Below are 22,260 nucleotides of genomic sequence, written 5' to 3' on the forward strand. Positions count from 1 at the left end.
GACTCATTGGTGGGTTACAACCTGCAGTTTGAGTAACTCTGACCATTGCAAATGCTTCCTTCATGCCTCCACACTCTCCTGGCTCCTGTCCTTTCTATTCATTTCCACCAAATTAAGTATTTTTAAAGTTCCTTTCAAATCAATTATTTCCTTTCCCACATTCTTTATGGACTCCTCTAAAAATCTCAAGAACAAAGTCTAAATCCTTAGCTCAGCTGTTAAAGCTCTACCAAACCTGGGCCTAGTATAACTGCCAAACATTACCTCAACTATAGAGAAACTGAACAACCCTGAACACAACTTGTGATTTCCTGATTCTTTTCAGACTCACTTCTGTCCCTCCAGTCCCCTGCGATAGCTATGAAAATCCTATCCCATTCATTTAATCTGTATATGTTTAGTAAGCAACAATATGTTCTTGGCACAGAGGGAGGTAAGGAGTCCCTTCACTCAGAGCTTATAGTCTGGCACTACAAATGTGAAAGTACTGACAAATATGAAAACAGTTAAAAAGGAGAAATAGAGTGTTACTAGATCATGCACTAGAAAGAATTCACCTAGTTAACAGGGACAGGGCAGTCTCCCAGAAAAAGAACCATTTAATCTAAGTACCAAAGGATAAAAAGGAGCTACTAAGTTAAAAAAAAAATGTAAGTTAAAAAAAAAAAATGGTTCTCATGTGGAGAAACAGCATGCTCAAGGCCATGAAGAAAGAAACTTTGTGGCAATCTAAAATACATGGAAGATGACCAGTTTCACTGTAGCAGAGAGAATGCAAGGCAGAGTGACCTGTGAGCTGGGGAATAAAGACAACAGCAGATTGTGGCTGGCGTTATATCCAAGGTCAAATGTCCATATAAGTATTTACCTTAGGCCTATCATACACTTGGTAATTGAGTATTTAAGAATATTTAAGGCATGTTTTCTTGCCCTCCAGGAACTCACATTCTTCTGTGGAGACTGACAGGTAAACTGTAGTGGGATAAGAGTCAAACTAGGTATATGATACAGTAGTTCAGAGAAAGATTAACCTTTTCTGGGAATTTGGGAAAAGCTTTCCAGAGAAAGTAAATTTCCTGAGCAAGAATTTGAAACATGCATATGAGTTCCCAAGCTAACAATGGCTTATCGGGCAAGGGACTAGGATATGCAAAATAACAGGGGCATAGAAAAAAATCATGACTTTTCCATGAAAGCCCTACTTAATAGCCAAGAGAAGAAAGTGTTCTCATGCTCCTCAGAATTCAGGGCACCTTCACCATAATGGAGCTAGTCCACAGGACCATAAGGAACTTAACAGAAAAGGCTTCATCCCTTTTTTTTTTTTTTTTTTTTTTTTTAAGTCACCAAGGGAACTTATCACAGTACTTTGCTTATGGAAGGCATTCAATATGAGTAAATACATATTTGTAGAATAAGCTATCTACTGAATTAAAATTAAGGGTTCATTACCTATAGAAAGAGTAAGAGAAGAAACATACTTTAATATAATTTTCAGGAGCTGGTAAAGAGACTGCCCAAGAAGGAAGGGCTGGAGAGTGAAATCCCTGTAACTCTAAAAGTTCAAATGGTAAGGGAAGGACTCTAAACTGAGGTGCCTGGACCTCCCTTGTACAAGAAGCAACAAAAATGTGTTAGAATGTCACAAGGCAAAAAGTACTCACTGTTAAAAATGTGTAAAGTTAAAAAATATTTTTTTAATTTATTTGTTTTGTGTGTGTATGCATGTGTGTGTGTGAGAGAGGGAGAGGGAGGGGTGGGGAGTGCTCATGCTCAGGGGAAAGGCAGAGAGAGAGGGAGAGAGGGAGCGAGAGAATCCCAAGCAGGCTCCACGCTGTTAGTGCAGAGCTGAACCCATGAGATCATGACCTGAGTCGAAATTAAGAGTCAGACAGATGCTTAACCAACTGAGCCACAGAGATGCCCCTGAAAAAAATTTATTGTTTAAAAAAAAACAGTCTACCTACAAACACTGAAATAATCAAGGATTTGGCAGAGTTGATATGATTTCAGGCAGAGAACGGAGAATTTAATAGTTCATTTCTTCTTCTCCTTCCCTTATCCAAGCCTTGAGTTTTAAGAAAGCATTTAAATTAACTTCAAAATGTTCTTGTAGACATTACTAAACTCTGTCCATACCAATGAATTCCAATGACATCATTGTTTCCATGGTAACTAATGCACTTCAAAAAGGGAAAAAAAAACAGAAAGCAAGACTAAAGACCAGGCAACAATGAAATAAAGTGGTATAAACAAAGCATAACAGTTCTTCTTTGCATTTATGGAACACGTTCTAATTTCAGATGCTTTATGATTAGACTCCAAGGCTCTTAAATGCCAGAAGTATCTCAGAGGTCATCAAATCTACATCCCACACATAACCAGGATCCCCTTTACAATGTAGCTGCACCATGGTTGTCCCAGTGTTTACAGAGCTCATTGCTGCAAAGTTCTCACTCATTCACTTGCAAAGATTACTGAGCACCTTGTTCTGAGATGATTAACATATTTTACCTCCTTTAAAAATTTTTCTTGTTTAGGGGTGCCTGGGTGGCTCAATCAGTTAAGCATCTGACTCCTGATTTTGGCGCAGGTCATTATCTCACAGTTCATGAGTTTCAGTCCCACATTGGGCTCCACACCGCCAATGCAGAACCTGCTTGGGATTCTCTCTCTCCACTCTCTCTGCCCCCACCCTGCGCTCGCTCTCTCTCTCTCTCTCTCTCTCTCTCTCCAAAAATAAATAAATTAACATTAAAAATTTTTCCCTCTTGTTTAGAGGGCAAATAATTGAAACATAGGGGTGAAAAAAAGAGGGCTATTATAAAGATACAGGATGATGTCAAAAAAGCTAACTTGGGATTATGCAGTTCCGATGACTTTTACATCTATTCCACTTCAGCCCCACACACCCATGACCAACCACATCTGGGACCTTGTCATTACCCAGAAGTGTTCCAACTCTGCACACATAAACTGCAACATTTACTTTCTGATCACAAACAGCTCTTTCACTCTCTAGCTAATCCTGCACTAGTCCTATGAGCTTTTTGCAGCCCAAGATCCTGCATGTGAAATATTTCCTCACTGTATTTCCTTGCTTCTATTCTTCAGTGGCACCCACCTAGAAATAGCCTAACCAGAACTTAGTGACCATCCCTCTTTCCCGCTGTTATGTTCCATAGGACTCTGCCTCACCCTTTCTTCCAGAGTCTAGAGAAAAATCTGTTGGAACAATTGAGATTGTTTGCCTCTTTACTTATAGGGCAATATATATCAAGTGCTGCAGGTAAGTGAAAATAACATAAAAGACTAAAAGATACATACACTGAATCTGTCATTAGATCCCATCAATTTGGTCATTAGACATCCAACTAGCAAAGTTCATGTAAAACCTGACCCATAGCTGAAGTCCCATCAAGTAACAGCATCAGCTGAAATAGGTGTATGCAATGATAATTTACAGGGTGGGAAATAAAAAGTGCTGGTTTCAGCTTTTAAAAAGACTTTTCCCTCAAGAACTGCATGATGCTTTTGAGTAGACTGTACATAGGTCTCTACCCTTATCTTACAGAATGAGAAGTTAAGCATTCCCTTACATGCTGATAGGATGACTATTATCCTAGTTGAAGTGGCAGTAACAGACCACTGGCCCTGTTACCTAATTTCTGCTAGAAAGATTACGGATAACTCGTTTTCAGTTTTCGGTAGATAGCCCTCTGTCTAACTTTTTGCTGATTTATATTTTTAAAATCCCATATAAGTATTCTTATTTAGTGGGGAGCCTGGGTGGCTCAGTCAGTTAAGCATCTGATTTCGGCTCAGGTCATGATCTCTCAGTTTCGTGGGTTCCAGCCCAGCATCGGGCTCTGTTCTGGCAGCGTGGAAGCTGCTTGGGATTCTCTCTCTCTCTCTCTCTGCGCCGCCCCCCCCCGCTCTTGCTCTCTCTCTCTCTTAAAAGTAAATAATAAACATATTTTTTAAAGTATTCATATTTAGTTATTTGGGTGGGTGTTACTTATACCTAGTTTATCTTAGAGGGCATAATAGGAAGTCACATTGCTCAAACTATATGCTTTATTGAGACATTTTTCTGAGGTGTGCTGTTGGTTACCATTGCTTTAAAAATATTTCCAAGCTAAAATTCACAATGTAGGACATCATGGGGTGTTTAACACTCATTTATCCACATATAAAGGTGGCCTTAAAACACCTTACGATCACAATTTTATGCCTACTATGGAATACCCTCAGACCTCTTGGAAAGTAAGTATATAAGCATAATCCTTAACAGGCTCCTCAATTTTCATCAAACAATGTGAATCCAGTCCAGAGCTCCATGGCTTATTAATGCATACAGCTCTGTACTAACTGACAAGGGGGAAGAGGTACTTGTCCAAGATGGTCATCTCAACTCCACTACTCTGCCATTTTATACATTTCAGAAGCTCCCCTGAGAAAAAAAAACATTTATGAGAGTCCACTCATGCTACTACACCACTGGATCTTATACCATGTCACTGTTTCACTGAAGAATTCAATGAAAGTTATGAATTCTCTCCATACCAAAACAAACTCAAAGTGAACATACAATTTGGGGATGGGGAGGAGGGAAAGGAGAAAGAATCATGAGATCCCTGAAGCTAACCCATGGGCTGAAGTCTAAAAAACTCTGTCCTGTAAGATTTATAATCTACTCCTGAATTAATCAAGGCCATCTGATAGCCAAGATGGAGGCATCATGTTGGCTTTGTACACAAATGCTTGCTCTAAACTGTATTCTGGCACAAGTCCACTTGCTTACGCCGATGCACACTTGGAGAAAAAACCTATTTATGTTTTTTGTTTGGTTAAATTTATTTATTTTGAGAGAAAGAGAGCACAAGCAACGGAGGAGTAGAGAGAGAATCCCAAGCAGGCTTCAAGGTGTCAGCGCAGAGCCCAGTTCGGGTCTCGAATTCATGAACTGTGAGATCATGACCTGAACCGACATCAAGAGCTGGATGCTTAACTGAGTGAGCCTCCCAGATGCCCCTATTTATGGTTTTTAAGAAAAGGTAATGAGAGTGTGTTCATTATATAAAGGATTTCTTTTTTCTGCGAACCTGGGAGAGACTTATGCCTCTCTGGTCTCAGCTCTCTTTCCCTTGAACATCAAGCTCTTTCTAACCTCATGGAAATGGACAGTTTTATAAAAACTCTATGTGGCTGCTAGAAAATTCACGGCATACTTCTCATATGAATTTAAGTCCCTCAATGGCATGCAGTTTGTTTACAAATTCACTTCTAACCCTGATTTCAATAGTTCTTTGTCTTAATATTATATTAATTTGTTTTGTCATATTATATAGAAAATCTTCAGATACATTTTAGAAGACAGTGAGCTATGTATGAGTTAAATTGGAAACAAGGAAAAAAAGTCACTTTTTTCAACTGTCTTCCCACCAGAGCTCTATTCAAGTGTATCTACCTAAACACTCAGGTGGGGTTTTTTTGTTGTTGTTGTTGTTGGTTTTTTTTTTTTGTCAATAATAGCTTTCGGTATTTGGAAAGGTAGTATTTATTCACAAAACTCATACATGAAGGATGTTTTAGACTTCTTAAAAATATTTTAGTGCAATTAGAATCTTTCTTGACTAATATAATGTGCATACACATTTGCACCTATATGTGTGTTGTTAAAGTAACCATAAAGATAAAGTAGGGTTTTCATATAGATTTCTGTAAAGAACTAAATTAAAATTTGGGCTGTATTTCTCAATGACTTGCTTCTTCAGTTAAGAGTGTCTCGTAACAGTGAAGCTATACATGCTTACAGGCACATGGACTTTTCGAAACATCTCAGCACCCTTGTGTGCGTCCATCAGTGCAATGTCCTGGGGCGTGGAGACAATCACAGCACCTAACCATTGAAAAAGCAAAGAGAAAGCAAGATGATGCCATCATTTAATGCTTTATGAAAAGACTGCTTCTAAAATTACGTTGCTTACAGGCTAACGGAGTCTACTACATTAAATAGGTAACCCTGTATAAATTTTACATACTTGAACAGGAAAGATGAAGAAATATCTTCTTCACTCTTGCCTATTTTTTACTACTCACTTTTAAAATAACAACTGACTGGGGGGTGCCTGGGTGGCTCAGTTGATTGAGCATTTGACACTTGATTTTGGCTCAGGTCATGATCCCAGTATCATGGGATCAAGTCCCACGCTGGGCTCTGTGCTAAGTGTAAAGCCTGCTTAAGATTCTCTCTCTCTCTCTCTCTCTCTCTCTCTCTGTCTCTGTCTCTATCTCTGTCTCTCTCTCTCTCTCTCTCTCCCTCTGCCCCTCTCCCATGCTCGCACTTCCTCTAAAATAAACAAAAAACAAACAAACAAAAAACCCCAAATGACCAGTGATTCAAGATCACAGCTATACCATCAGAACTTTCTTTCCATTCAGACAATGTGCTAGTTAGAAGATGCACAAGGTAGGACGTACTTTAAAGAAGCTAATAGTCTACTTGGGAAACCAAAAAATTAAGGATTATAACACAATGTACTAAGCACTGTAATAGAGATATGCTTCCTCGATATTAAGGAATTATAAAGGAGAAATAAAGGAAAGATAACCAATTCAATCTAGGGGTCAGGATAGCGAAAAAGCAGAAGGTAAGGAGAAGCAGTAGGGGAAAGGTTTCAGAAAGAGGTGACTCCCAAGCTGAGTCCTAAAAGTTTGTATTATAGAAAACTCACTAGTATGGAATGCACTGTGAAGAATAGTTTGGTAGGGGTAAAACTAGGGGCTGTGGTAGAAATTGAGATGCAAGATAGTGGTGGCCTAAATGAAGGTAGCACTGAAAGTAGGTGCAGATAGAGGCTTTCCTGGGTCTCTATTATTACCCTGAGGAAACCGGATAGTTCTATAGTATAGTGTTTTTAGAGAAAGTGCAATGTAATTTTGTCTTTAAGTGGAAACACCAGAGGCCTGGTTATGATTTGCAGTTTGTAATTTCTTAAATTTTATAGGTTCTTCTAGATGATAACCTGAAAAATAATTAACATAAACATATTCTACATTACCTGGATGACCATCATGTTATAACTAAATACATAGTGACATGACCTTTCAGAACCCCAAACCACCAAGTTGGCACCAAGGGGTTAGTAGTTCATCTCAACTAATGAAAACAGAGGTAGAATCAACAATAAATAATGGACTATACCAAATGAAGATCAAATGGTACAACAAAGTATTGGCTGAAGGGACATTTTGAAGAAGTCAAAATAAAGGCAAGTGGCAGGGAACCAAGTTATCACAAAGCACATGGCAATACAGGCATATCAAAGTCAAAAGAACTATGCTAGAGGAGTTAGCTACAAATTCATCTTGCAATCAATATTTTCATTCCAGCAAGAAAGAAAAAAGAAAAACACTTCCTCTTTTAAATTAATGTCTTTAATTTGAATTTTATTGATCTTTAAAGTTTTGCTTATATTTAACCTATAATATTTTTTATTTTTGCTTATATTTAACCTATAATATTTTTTATTTAAAAAATTATATAAGCACTACAAGCTTAAGGAATTTATATTTATACTATATTTATACTTTGTTAAGTAGTCATATAATAAAAATAAGTCAATATGGGGTATGGGGCAGATTATTTTACCTTTAGAAGGAGGGCTTATTCATTATTCAAGTTTGAAAAACACTAGCTTTGGAATTCAAACAAAATTAGAATTCAAATTTTTATTCAATAGCCAACTTCCTGTGTAACTAGGGTAGTAACAATCTGAGATTTAGTTTCCTCATCTACAAAATGGCACAGTAATACTAGGTCACAGGATGAAATAATTAAACAAACTCATGTACCTAAGATGCCTGACATGACGTCTGGACAGAGGGTAAACATTCAGTAAAAGGAAGCTGCCGTTGTTGTTGCTTATAGTATCACCATTCTTATCTATATTACTGCTGTTAATAAAATGTCTTAGATGTTGCTGGGAAGGTCATTTTTATATGTGCCATAAGGCAGCTCATCCTGCTTTTCAAATTGCTCCATGGATTACTACATCCTTCTATTTTTATTTGCTCTACCCAAGGAACCAAAAACTAGTCGACCATTCTGTTTCTTGTCTTTCACAGATTGACGGAAATCACACCTCCGTAGAAATTATATTCTAACTCGATAGACCCAATATACGTCCACAATTTGCCACCTGCTAGGTCCTGTTATAAATCTATTTCATTGCTTTTTCATATCCAGGCATTTAGAAGAAATCTGATTCTAGTACTGTCCCTATCTATTGTGTGACTGACCTTTGGCAAGTAACTCAGCATCACTCTAGGTCTCAGTTTCCTTAGCTGTAAAATTAATGCAAGGACTAGATAGTCTCCAAGGTCTCAGCTACCTCTGATTAAATGTTTTAGCTTTTCCTCTTAACTAAAGTTTCCAAAACCACTCCTGTTCAATCTGACTGCTCAATAAACCTATTTAAGTAAATGTGAAATGCTATCCTCCTCAAAGAATAATGGCCCCTCAATCTCAGAGCCATTCTCTTCACATGTAAATAAAAAACTCCTTGGCTATTTCCTACAAATTCTCTCTTAATTATATACCAGTATATAGGGGGTTTTCTATTGCATTAGCCCTAAAAAGTACTTTTAACTTTCACATAATATAATCATTTTATTATTTTAAATAGCCTTTGTCTACTATTTGTATTACGACTATACAATATAATTTCATGGGTAGCTACGATTTTTTTTCATTTTCTATCAAGCAAAACTGGTACAATACCTTGCACAAAACAGTCACTTAATGAAAAATAGGTCATTTAAACAATTTTCCTGTATTTTCAAATCATCTATCCTAGACTAATGCTGCATGAACTCTTAGTTGGTAACTCCTTGAACCAGGAGTCAAGAGCTCTGGATTCCAGTGGTGTTTACTATGTTTTTGTAACTATATATCCTTGAATAGCTCACTAAATCTCAATACATCTCAATAAACTCTTCTGTAAAATACACCTATTTCCATTGTTCTTATTTAACTTAAAGTTATGTTCCACTAAAAAAAAAAAAAAGAATGTAAAAGTGTTATAAAAATGTTTGGTGGCATTATTTTGACAGCTATAAGATCCTACAGAGAAGGATTAAAGTGCCTTGGTTTTCTCTGTACTTGACCCTAACACAGTATCACAAATAAGCACCCACACCATCTGAGTTCCTTTGTAATCTAAATAGTACCATTCATACATCAATTAATAACTTTTTGACAAGGATAACGATCATCTTCTATGTCCCATAAAATGCTTACAAAACATAAACATTCCATTGGAACTACCAGCCACATTTATAAAAGAGGGTTTGGTGTAAGAGTTTTTTTGATGATGTACTTGTTCTTAAATAACTAAGTCCTTAATCACAATGCAATCAGTCTTTAGGACACTGCTGACAGAAAAATTTTCTAGCCTTCTTCAAAGAATACAAAAAATAACTGGCTCACACATAAATAGATGTGTGCCATTCTTGGGGTGCCTGGCTGGCTCAGTCGGAGGAGCATGTGACTCTTGATTTCAGGGTTGTGAGTTCCAGCCTTACGCTGGGTGTAGAGATTGCTTACTTACTCACATGCATACATAAAGATCACTATTTCTTTTGCTATACAAAATTTTAATATAGTAAAATTAAACTTAATCATTATTAATCAATCTGTGCATCACAACCTAGATTTTTAAATTTTAAAGGAATTATATTAATTTTTTTCATGTTGTCTCTTTTTTTAAACATGGTCTTCAAACCTGATATTACATTTTATCTTTATGATTCTTGAATGCCTAGCTAATAAATTTTCACTTTTCTCAGGGCTCTTGGAACATGAATCAATATGAACTAGCCCAAATTTTTTTCCCTTTAATACCTTCACTGATGATGTCATTTCACTCTTCTGACGGAGGGTTTATGCTCCCTGTACTGACCACGAGCAAGGTCAGCAGCAACAAAGAGAATGTTCAGTTTGCAATAAATGGAATTACTGGCCAGGAGGAAAATATAGTATAATAAAACCTCTTTCTCAAGAATTCCATGAAGAATTTTCTATCCATTTCCTAGAGTAAATATCCAAGTCCAAACAATTAAATAATATTTTTAAATGCTATTTTCCAAGTTACAATCTTTTTTTTTTTTCTTTAACGTTTATTTTTGAGAGGCAGAGAGCAAGCAGGGGAGGGACACAGAGAGAGGGAGACACAGAATCGGAAGCAGGCTCCAAGCTCTGAGCTGTCAGCACAGAGCCCAACATGGGGCTTGAACTCATGAACCGTGAGATCATGACCTGAGCCGAAGTCAGATGCTTAACCAACTGACCCACCCAGGCACCCGTGAATTACAATCTTTTTAAAAGACTTTTTAACAGCGGAGATTTACTATAAAAGATGGTTTGACAGATTCTGGCAAATATGTAAACATCCTAAACAATAATTATTTAGAGTATTGTTTTAATTGCTAATTCTCTTGACTATCAAGAGGAAAATCTAGAACTGCCTATCTGAATTTGGATCAGAGTTCAGAGTAGTTAAACATTTAAAACGGATTATTCTAGATGTTAGGCTGATCATAATTACACCAGTGTGGAACTAGTCAACTATGCCATTATACGTCTCAGGGCATAAATTATATCTAATTCCCATGCTTTTTTGAGAACTTCAGTGTTGAAATCTAACATGTACAACAAAAAACTGCTCATAATTATATTTAGATAATTCCATACCTTACAACTCTGTTGAGTACATCAATATAAAGTCAACTAAGACTTAAAAGAACAAATTAACTGCTATTATTTTTTTCTTAATTTTTTTAATTAAGTTTATTTTGAGAGAGAGATAGAGTATGTGCATGTGCAAGGGGAACGGGCAGAGAGAGAGAAAGAGGCAGAGGGACAGAATTCCAAGCAGGCTCTATACTGTCAGCACAGAGTCCCATGTGGGGCTCCAACTCACAAACTGCAAGATCATGACCTGAGCCGAAATCAAGAGTCAGACGCTTAACTGACTGAGCCACCTAGGCACCCCCTAACTGCTACTCTTAATGTTCACAGTAATCTAATATTTACTGCTCTGATTCTCCTAGATTTATTTAAAGACACTTGTAGTAAAAGAAAATAATCATTCAAGTTCTGCTAGCTTAACATAAATAATACCAAATATATCACTATTTATTAACTATAACATAGATTCACTTTGGCATTTTTAACCACCCCCCCCTTTCTTCTCTGCAACCCCCAAATTTTCTTAATTATAAAAATTATTTGGGGGGTGCCTGGGTGGCTCAGTTCCTTGAAGCTTTGACTCTTGATTTCTGCTCAGGTCATGATCCCAGGGTCATGGGATCAAGCTCTGTGTTGAGCTCTGTGCTGAGCGTGGAGCCTGCTTGGGATTCTCTCTTTCTCCTCCTCTCTCCTCCTCCACTCACACATGCTCGCTCTCTCTGTACAAATATATATATATATATATTGCTGTAAGATCAACGAATGTCCACTAATATTAGTATCTGATTAAGCAAAACATGATTAAAAGGCAAATCTACCTCAAATGTACCCTCAGACTGTGTTTCAACAGGAAATAGAAATAATTCTTTCATTAGTCACTGTTTTGGACCCTCTGCTCCATTCCAATAGAGTTGACTACAGTCACAAAGGGATATGTTTTATTAATTTTAAGATCAATCATGATTTTGCTCACTTTAGAAACAAGTTCTGAGAGGTGCTTGGGTGGCTCAGTTAAGCGTCCGACATCAGCTCAGTCATGATCTTGCGGTTCATGGGTTTGAGCCCCACACCAGGCTCTGTGCTGAAAGCTCACAGCCTGGAGCCTGCTTCAGATTCTGTGTCTCCTTCTCTCTCTCTATCCACCCCCCTGTCACTCTCTCTCTCTCTCTCAAAAATAATCATTAAAAAGAAAAGAAATGGATTTTGATACAGGAAATTATGTTAATAGCTGCCAAAAAGAATTATAAAAACACAATAATTAGTGGAAACCACAGTAGTTCAAAATCACTGGTGAGAAAGAGAGTGTGCACTTTGGAACTTTAATAAGAATTCAAGTTCATCAAAGGAATCTGCATGTATGTCTGCTTTTAGGGACAAAGATTGGCTCTTCAATAATGGAATCAACAGGGAATGGGCTTCCAATCATCACATCTTAATGATGTTAATAAAGAATTCACCAGGGCAATCCAGACGGCTGGTCACTAAGGAACCACTCGGGACAAGTGAGATTTTCAGATTTTAAAGAGCTCAAGCTGGAAACAAACAACTCACACTCTTCACTCATGCTCGCTTGCTCTCTTACTCTCTTCTTCCCCTCACTTCTGATGTTTCCAGTAAAATTAAGATAAAATCGTTGCTTTTTTCCAGTCTTGACTCTATCTTTAATGCTTGTCAGTAAACACCTTGGGGAGCCTACTTGTACATACACATCTCTACAACTCAGAAAAAAAGCTCTTTTCCTCTTCTGTGAGTCTGTTCATGTTGCACTCTTAGATTTAATATTTTGCATTGCAAATTCTGTTAGATACATGTATAGCTTGGCATGTCCATGCCCACAGTGCACCACCACCTCAGGCTTTTTGTTTAATCATGAAGCATATCCCTTTTTATACATATTCTTTCTCTAATACAAATCTACAGAGAAGAATTATTACTCCCCAATTACCCTAACTTTATTTAACCAGGTATATTCGGGAAATAGAGACTAAGACTGCATATGGAAAAGCTTTGTTCCATCTCCAAATACTATTATATTTAAGATGTGAAGATATTCTTTAGACCTAAACTTCAGATTCTGATCAAATTTCTAAAATCTATGATCACGTGCAAAAATTTTTAAATGATAGACTATGGGGCTTGTAATTTTTCTTACATATAAATGCTTAATGAATTTAAAAGTAGTTTTTAATGTGAATCTGACTACCCATTGGTCATTATACTATTCATTGACCTTTAAGACATTAAGGAATTTTAGCTGTTAGGCATATATCATGAAGGAAGTGCCCAGAAATTTCCTTTTGAGGGAGAGACAGCATAAGCAGGGTGAGTGGCAGAGAGAGAACTAGATAGAATCCCAAGCAGGCTCCACACTGCCAACGCAGAGCCTGACGCGGGACTTGAACTCACAAACCATGAGATCCTGACCTAAGCCAAAACCAAGAGTCAGTTACTTAACCAACTGAACCACCAGGCGCCTGACAAGTGCCCAGGAATTCTTAAACAATGAAACTGAATGAACTGCCTCAGAAGCTTCTCTTCCAAACACAAGCTAAATGATCAAGGAATTCCAGCATTAGATAGGTTGGTCGACACAAAGTGATTCTGAAAGTTAATTACATAAGAATCATTTGAGGAAGGTTTTCTGGGTCTTTCCATGTCATAATTCAGAATTTCTTAATTCTCAAGCTATTTCTTTGAACTGTTAAGTGATACACTGTAACTTCAACTTATATGTTAATGTAAACACAAGAGCCTAAAAAACTGATTTTTTTGAAAATTAGATTGGAAACAGTGTAGTTCATAACCAATGATATTATATTTAATTTTATAATTTGATTCCCAATGTAATAGGACTGAGGTTTTGGACTGAGTACTAGGAATGCCCTAAATAATAAAACCCTGGAACACAGTCAAAACACTTGGCTATAATTTGTATAAAAACAAATTTATTTTGAAAACAATTTTTATAATTTGATAAATAAAACAATAATTCTCTTCTACATCATGCAAGTCTTGACAAATATACATTAATTATAACTCTGCCCAATATTTGCATGGACACAGTACACATGGAAGAAGTCCAAAATTGATGGTCTCCTTCAAACTTCCATTCTGCAAATTGAAAACATAAATGAAGGTATAATATCTCTGACTACTAGAAACAGCCATGATCTCAGTCTTCCACCTTTAAAGTATAAGCATGTTTCTAGCTTTTTGGTTTGAGGTCATCATAAACTGTCAAACTACAGGGGAAGCAAAGCACTAAAATCCAAAATAGCCAAATGTTTTTCCTTGAATTTTCAAGGGTTTTCCAAAGGATTAGTACTGGATATTTAAAGAAGAATTATTTTAAATTTGAAAACAATTAACAAGGGAAAAAACAGTTATTTAAAAAAAATTAAAGATTTTATTTAGGTTACCTATTCCTTTCAGATAGTAAATACCAGATAAACAAGGAAACTATTTCAAGAGATGGCCTAAGGTAAGTCATTTATGTAACAATAGCAACAATAAGTTTCTGATCCTCCAAACCCCAGTAGGTTTTCATATTATCAAAACTACTGTCCAAATTAGCAACCAAAGAGTGTTATCATAAAAGACATCATTGATTAGACCAAATAAACTGCTGGTAGAGGGCAAAACACTAGTGTGGACTTGTCCAGCTTTTTCTCATGTGTCTTTGATAAGTGAATAGGAGTTCAGTTAGTGTAGCAATTGCCCAATGCCTTTCACAAGCAATAAATGACTTTCACTTTAAACAGTGAGTGAAATATTAAAGTGACTTAATTTAAAATTCCGACCTCATCTCATTTAAATGAGTGAGAGGCAGAAAAGCCTCTGGTCTTCCTTCTATCCATACGGTCCAGACAGAAAGGGCCCTAGACAGGAAGAAAGGGCATCACCTTATTTTTGTCATTTTTAGTCTGCCAGTGTAGCTTCTCTTGAGCTCAAACATAGTTAGCATATTATCTAGCTGACTACTCTGCCATATACAGTAACTCCCTCTCTAGGAGGGACCCACACTAGGACTATTTGGCTGCTTTCTGTGCCACTTCTGCCCTTCCCTGAAAGAAAAAGAAAGGGAACAAAGAAAGGACCATGATGGCTCCCCTCTCAACTGCTCAATCTTTGTCCCTTCTATTATAAAAACTGTTTCCAAAAGTTTCACTCCTACATCAATTTTTAATTAATAAAGTGAAGGGCAACTTTTGTTCATAGCTCTATCCTATCAAAATAATTCTTCCATCTATTATTCCCCACTATACAAAATGTACTTCTATCATTGCTTATCTACAAATAAATATTCTGTTCATACACTTGATAACAGTAAAATTTTACCTTGTGATAGTATGGATTTTTACTACTTTGTACTACTAGTATCTGTACTGGCCTGCAGACTTTTAGAGGGCACAAATATTTGCTCTGCATTTCATCTCCTGCAAGCCACTAATGCACAATTATAAGGAGAATGACCAAGAGGAGATGGTGTTCTAGTTATTTTGCACTTGCTGCACTTCACTTCCTTCTCCTCACTAAGCTCTGCTTCATTCCCCACCCCTCTCTATCCTGATCAGTGCCTGGATAGCTGGTCTCTGTGGACTGTACCACCTGAGTTCCCTTACCCTCTGGCTTCCAATAGGGATCTGCCAGTAGGAGGTACCAGCAGGATATAAGACTCTGAGAGGAAAAAGAGATTGCAATATTTTTATCTACCTCATGCACTCTCTGCCTTGCAGTAGTTCTGGCCTTGGCTAAGTCCCTCTGTGGCCACAGCAGCCAACAGGCAGCCCCTCTTCCATGGCTCCAGCAGTCCCAAGGTTCTACCGACACAGTTCATTCCCAGGCCCCATTAGGCAGAGGAACAGCAATAACTTCCTACTGTCACTAGGCCCTGGGTACTTCACCTTCTCTTGCTGGTTTCCTTAATGCTGCCCACACCTCATTACCAGTCCCTTCATTAACTTCATTCTGTTAATTCCTTTTGAGGTATGTCATCTGTTTCCTGTCAGGCCCCTGACTAATACAGCTATCATAATAGAAACAACTTACTAAAACTCTCCAGTCTCTTAGAAAATGTGCTTCACAAACTTGATGTGAAGCATCCACTCTTCACTTAATTCTAAGAGCTCAAATCAAATTAAGATAGTCTTCATATAGTCATGCAAAGGACTTCAGTTAAAGCAAAGGAGGGGGAGAAAAAGCAAAGGAAGAAAGAAAAAATTAGGTAATATCCATCAGAATTCAAATACTAGCACAGTGCACGCATTTTTAAAATGTTCAAGGCACTTATAATGTTCCTCAAAGAAATATTAATCCTCTTCTATTATGGAAGAGCAGATAAGTGTTCAAAAATTCCTAAGAGCACATGTCTTAAAAAACCCAGAAGTCAACCCTGGAATGCACCCAACTCAGTGTATGGCAACAACTAATTTACAAGCTAAACAAACAACAAGCAAAACCCCAGCAAACTGTATCACTTAAAAAAGAAAAATAAAAGGAGTAAGAAAAATAAAACCAGCACTGACAACTCTGCCTTTTTCCCATGGCAAGTTCAACAAGAGCAAATCCAAAGACTATAATTGGTTATTTCCCATCCTTTATTCTGTCTCTTTTCCCTCTAGCAGTTACTACAACTACTAGGTATTTGTAATGATTCAATAGCTCATGTAAGCTCAAATTTAAATCATTAGCCACTAATACTGCTGTCAACATATTTATTACTGTGTTGGTACACAATACTTTTAACACAAATAAGAGGAGGGCTTTTTTTTCCTTCAAGTTTCTTCTTATAGTGAGCTTGTCATCTATTTGATAGAACAAACAAAAAAGGGAACTCATACAAAGAATTGCTAATTAGCATTCAGAAAAAGGATCTTTTTGTTTATATAGGTCTGCCTCCATAAATTTTCCAAAAGGATGTCTCTTTCCAAATATAAAACATATCATTTCATTTCATTCTCAAGAATGGCTTAGACATATGCAAAGTTGATACAAAGGTTCTTTCTAATTCACAACATCTCACCACCACCATCCCACCAAAAAACTCTTTTAAAGCCTTCAAGTAGTTTCTGGGGCGCCTGGGTGGCGCAGTCGGTTAAGCGTCCGACTTCAGCCAGGTCACGATCTCGCGGTCTGTGAGTTCGAGCCCCGCGTCAGGCTCTGGGCTGATGGCTCGGAGCCTGGAGCCTGTTTGCGATTCTGTGTCTCCCTCTCTCTCTGCCCCTCCCCCGTTCATGCTCTGTCTCTCTCTGTCCCAAAAATAAATAATAAAAAACGTTGAAAAAAAAAATTAAAAAAAAAAAAAATAAAGCCTTCAAGTAGTTTCTAAAAATATATACATTTAGATAGAACTTCTACATTCTCTAATTTGACCCTTTTAAGTCTGTTGTGTAGGCAGATATTCCATAGGTAAGGATAAAGAGAGAGGCAGTTAGCACCTTACTAAGCATCCCTGGAAGTAAATGAGAGAATTTATTATTGTCTTAGAATGGAGCAATGCTAGTATTTCTCACTACTAATTTAATACAGAGTCTGCATGTAACCAAACAGCAAGTGTCCACATGAACACTATTTCCCAGATGCCAAAACAAATACTAAAAGGTATCATCTGACCACAAAGCTATTATATATAAAGAGGAAAAAGGACAGCAGAAATAAATCCTTAAAATGAAAGTATGTTTCTCCCAAAAGGAGAGTAAAATAAAATGCATGTTTTTAATAAATACTTTTTAAAACTTATACAAGAAAACACCTGGATAAGAGCAGTTGGGGTGGAGGAGATCACAGGAGTGAGTCAGCAGGATGGTAAGAACGATAAGGAGGTACAAATCTGTTTACATAAACAGTGACAGCTAGTCAAATAGCTTTGTTATTTATTCAATCACTATTAATTGCATAAGCTACTGCTCAAGGTACTGTAAGTCCTATGATGAATAGGAAGAAGTTCTTGCATTCAGGCAGCTTACATCCTATTTGAGAAGATAATACAGATACACAGATAAAACACTCATTTCCCAATTCAACATTTCCTGAGTGGTTACAGGAAGGAACAGAGTTTGGCACTGTGAAAAATACAAAGAAGAATGAAACAAATCCTTAGCCCCCCAGGGAGTAAATGGTCTGTTACAGAAGATAACACAGTTATGCGGGTTATGAATGGAGAACATGAGAAGTGCTACAGAAGTGGTCTAAATGAAATGTTATGTAAATTCCAAAGAGAGAGAAATGATTCCCAACTATGGATAGGACAAAGATGACAGGGAGTAGACATGTGAAATAAAGGGTATGCAGAATATGGATACCCACTGATTAGAAAGATAGTCTAAATGAGGGTCAAATGTATATAAAGACAGAGCCTTTGTAAGGGAGGAAAGAGGGGGCAGTAACTACATAAGGGTTTTGGGAAGGGATTCCAGATTATGTGAAGGAGTTTGGCAGGAGGAGAGGGAAGTCAAATCACAGAGGGGCTCAAATGGGAGTCTAAAAGGCTTATATGTTTTATAGGATATGGGACATAAGAAATGGTAGAACACAGTATCTTAAAAGAGTTCTAAAGTCAAAGATAAGAGAAAAGGAAAATTTGGTTCATAATTAGAGAAGAGATAATTCAGTTAGGCCTAGAAAGGCAGATATGAATCTGACAGGCTGTTCCAGATAATATAAACTGATGAAAGCCATGATTCAAGCCAGGCCAGCAACTCTCTGGTTGGTACACTTCCTGGGAGACGGCTCAGATTTGTTACCTATGAAATGATGCTGGCCTGAATTAAACCAAACCTCAGGAACTCATAAGCATTTAACACACACAAGTGTGCATGCACACACACACAGACACATACACACAATCACAATCACAATCACATGTATCCTCCCGCCTCCTACCCCAACCCCATTACATCCTTTTGGTAGGGTACTTTTACTGCTGGATTTTTTTCGAAGTATAAAATTAAGATACAGTCAGTATAGAAAATCCAGCCTTTTCATTTTTGTTAACTTTAATATTGACATAATAATCCACAGTATCACAGTATAAATGTACTAACAACTGACTGCTACAACTCTGATAGCCAGCATGCCTGGAAACTAGCCAAATGATCTGCCCAAAGATGACAGTGGTCTTTCCAAGAATCATTTGGAGCTCTACTCCTACAGGCCAAAGGAAACTGCTTCTAGACTGTCTCCAGACCTTCCCTGGAATAGACAAGTTAAAGAGGCTCAAAGCAATCTCTCAGGAATTGAAACAGAAACAAAAGTGAACCTAGTAAACACTCATACAAACCGTTGGCTGTATATTTATCATATAGGATTGCACAGGTTTAGGCATATTCATGAACAAATTTATTTTTATCAGAGATCAATGAGAATAGAGTAATTTCTACTTAAATGGGTTTGAATAGACTAGAACTAAACTCAGAAAATCAGTGAGTCAAACAGTGTTGGACTTTGTATTAGAACAGTTTTATGTAGAGGTTGAGAGCCTGGGCTTTACACTTTATCAGAACTGGCATGAGCCTCAGGTAGGATCCATTAACTGTATGATCTTCGGAAAGCTGCCTAACTCTTCAAATATTTAAGCAAATGAGAAAATATAATACCTAGGATAATTAAATATAAAACTTAATATATCAAAGACTGTCCTTAAATGGTAGTTTATTAATAACAGGCAATAATCATGGCACCAATTTATACAGAAATCTGTTCTTAAAGAATTACTGCTTTCTATTTACTTTTTAAAAATTTAGGGGCGCCTGGGTGGCTCAGTCGGTTAAGCGGCCGACTTCGGCTCAGGTCATGATCTCACGGTCCGTGAGTTCAAGCCCTGCGTCGGGCTCTGTGCTGACAGCTCAGAGCCTGGAGCCTGTTTCAGATTCTGTGTCTCCCTCTCTCTGACCCTCCCCCGTTCATGCTTTGTCTCTCTCTGTCTCAAAAATAAATAAACGTTAAAAAAAAAATTAAAAAAAAAATTTAAATATATACATGCTCATTAAAGAAAATTTAGAAAACACTGATAAACAATAATTTTACTTCCAATGTTCAGAAATAACTAAATTTATGAATTTTCAAAAGCAGCGTTAATACCTGGCCCTATTTATTTTTAATGGATCAGACTTGGGAAGTAAAAGGTATGTTACGTTTCTATAATAGAATTATAAACACCCGAAGTTTCATTTTCTGACTTCTTCCCCTTAGGCCAAGAAAAAGCAAAGCAAATAAGGCACGGTGCTATCTTGAATGCTCTACAATGTATTGTATTTATTCTTTAATGCTTATCTCCAGGGATGCCTGGGTGGCTCAGTCCATTAAGCATCCAACTCTTGAATTCTGCTCAGGTCATGATCTCACAGTTTTGAGTTTGTGCCCTGTGTGAGGTTCCACAGTGAGTGTGGAGCGTGCTTGAGATTCTCTCTCTCTCCCTCTTTCTCTGCCCCATCCCTGCACTCTCTCTCTCTCTCATAAAATAAATAAATAAACATTTTAAAAAATCTCATCTCCATTAAGTTTTACAATTCCCCTCAAATCCATGATCTCTTTGTCTTTTGATCCCCCATAGCACAGAGTTCAGATTTTTCATATAGCACTTTTTACACTCTGCATTGTAGTTCTTTTCAGAGTAGACACTTGTTCCCCCTGCCCTTCCCCTTGCTCTGTCTCCTAGAGCTGGGGCTTCTAACCTGAGAACTGTAAGCCTCCTAAAATGACACATTAAAATAGTGTTTCTGTAGGTACAAATACATCTTCCTGCAGAAAACCCACATATTAATCAAATCTCAAAGGTCTGAGTATCAAAAAAGGTACAGAACTATGCTCTAGGGAAAATGCTTGTGATTTAATAGTCTGTGGATCCTCCACAGGGCTTAGAATCTACCTTTATATGGATAAATATTTGTTGATTTAAAATTTTATTAACAAAGTATAAAGCCAATATTAGATATATCAATATTTATCTATCTTTAAAAATATATTTTCCTCATTCCCTCATCTTAACATAAAGAATACTGTTTCTGAAAGAATGGTGGCTACTAGGGTCTAGGGAGAGGAGGGAATTAATAGCTATTATTTAACAGATACAGAATTTCAGTTTGGGAAGATGAGAAAGTTCAGTAGTTGGATGGTGGTGATGGTTGCACAACAATATGAATATACTCAATACTACTGAACTATTATGTTTTACCACCACCACAACAAAAAAATACTACTTTTTATTATCATATGATATTAATGACCTACTTATTATAGGGCAGACTCTTCATGAAAGGAAGTGAATAAAGAAATATTACTGGTTAAATTTTAGCATATAAGAAAGAAATCTTCAAAGAAGGGAATCTTAACCTTAATCTACACACTGTTGATTTTAGAATATAAGCATAAATTCTAGGAGTGATATTATCATAAATCCTGTCCAAAGAGAGAGGCTGTTATCTGAGTAAACAAAAGTAAATTTCTTAGGGCTATCAGTTTATCTGTGTGAAGTAAATTAAACTTTTTCAAGGTACCAAGTCCCAGTTCAGAGAACACATGATAATTTCGCCCAAGTGTATCAATATATTATCCACGTGAATGATGTAAGCATTTTGGGAGTCTGCAACAGGAATTTCAAGGTGCCAGGAAGCACATTTTATTCAATAAATATTTAGCGAGCATTCTTAAGATTTAGAAATATAAAATTCCCAAAACTACTTAAAAAAAGAAAAAGCAGACTATCTAGTATGCTGATTCTGAAAAAGGCACACTCAACTACTTTCCTCTATGACCTCACTTTACTCCCATCTCTTACTTTCTAGCTTGCCTCACTAAAGAAGAAATCTCAGACTCCAATAAAGTTACATATAAATTTAAATATCAAAAATTTTCATTTTATTGTCCTTTGGGGCAGCCTTAAAAAAATTCATCTTAATGATGCTATATTGATATTTCTGACTAATGTGTATATCTTATAAAAAAATCTAGCTTCTAAAACTTTTGATGATTAAGCATCAGTAGTATTTCTTGGTTATTTATTGCCAATAGATAGCTGATTTGTAATGACATTTTAAAATTCCATTACTTTCCCAAAGTGCTTATAAATAAGAGAAATTTACAATCATTTCTCCACTGGAATTTAGGAAAATCCTTAGAAACAGATTCCACATAAAAGCTTACAACTGATATTTAAATTCCATATCATAGAAAAGATATCTATTACCAGAATGAAATATTGTGTAGTTGATGTAAGCTAGTATGTTTATTGCTCTCTTGACTTTAACATCAAATAATTAACTGAATATAAAACTTTCCCATACTCGTATTTACCAAAAAGCCAAATTTTCCTAATGTTCACTTGTATTCAGTATTTATTCAATGAATATTTACTGAGTGTCCACTACGTATCAGGCACTATGCTGTCACTGCATGACAGCTGTGAAGCAAACAGCAATGTTCTACCTAAACAATATGTTATTGTTTCTATAACACAGATTTATAACACCACCATGTTTTTGTAAATACATTCATTCTGCTAATATTTTGAA

General features: G+C 36.7%; 1 protein-coding gene across 4 annotated transcripts in view; it reads right to left on the reverse strand.

Moving 5' to 3' along the window:
- The window catches only part of NUBPL (NUBP iron-sulfur cluster assembly factor, mitochondrial), a 222,413-nt gene that overhangs the window by 22,596 nt on the left and 177,557 nt on the right, over positions 1-22,260 (reverse strand). For all 4 annotated transcript variants that reach the window (XM_049612925.1, XM_049612926.1, XM_049612927.1 and 1 more), the window contains one exon: positions 5,817-5,902. In XM_049612925.1, coding sequence (XP_049468882.1) covers positions 5,817-5,902 — 86 coding nt within the window. The remainder of the gene's footprint in view (positions 1-5,816; positions 5,903-22,260) is intronic.

The sequence above is a fragment of the Panthera uncia genome (assembly GCF_023721935.1).
Source record: "Panthera uncia isolate 11264 chromosome B3 unlocalized genomic scaffold, Puncia_PCG_1.0 HiC_scaffold_1, whole genome shotgun sequence".
In the NCBI taxonomy this organism is placed as follows: Eukaryota; Metazoa; Chordata; class Mammalia; order Carnivora; family Felidae; genus Panthera; species Panthera uncia.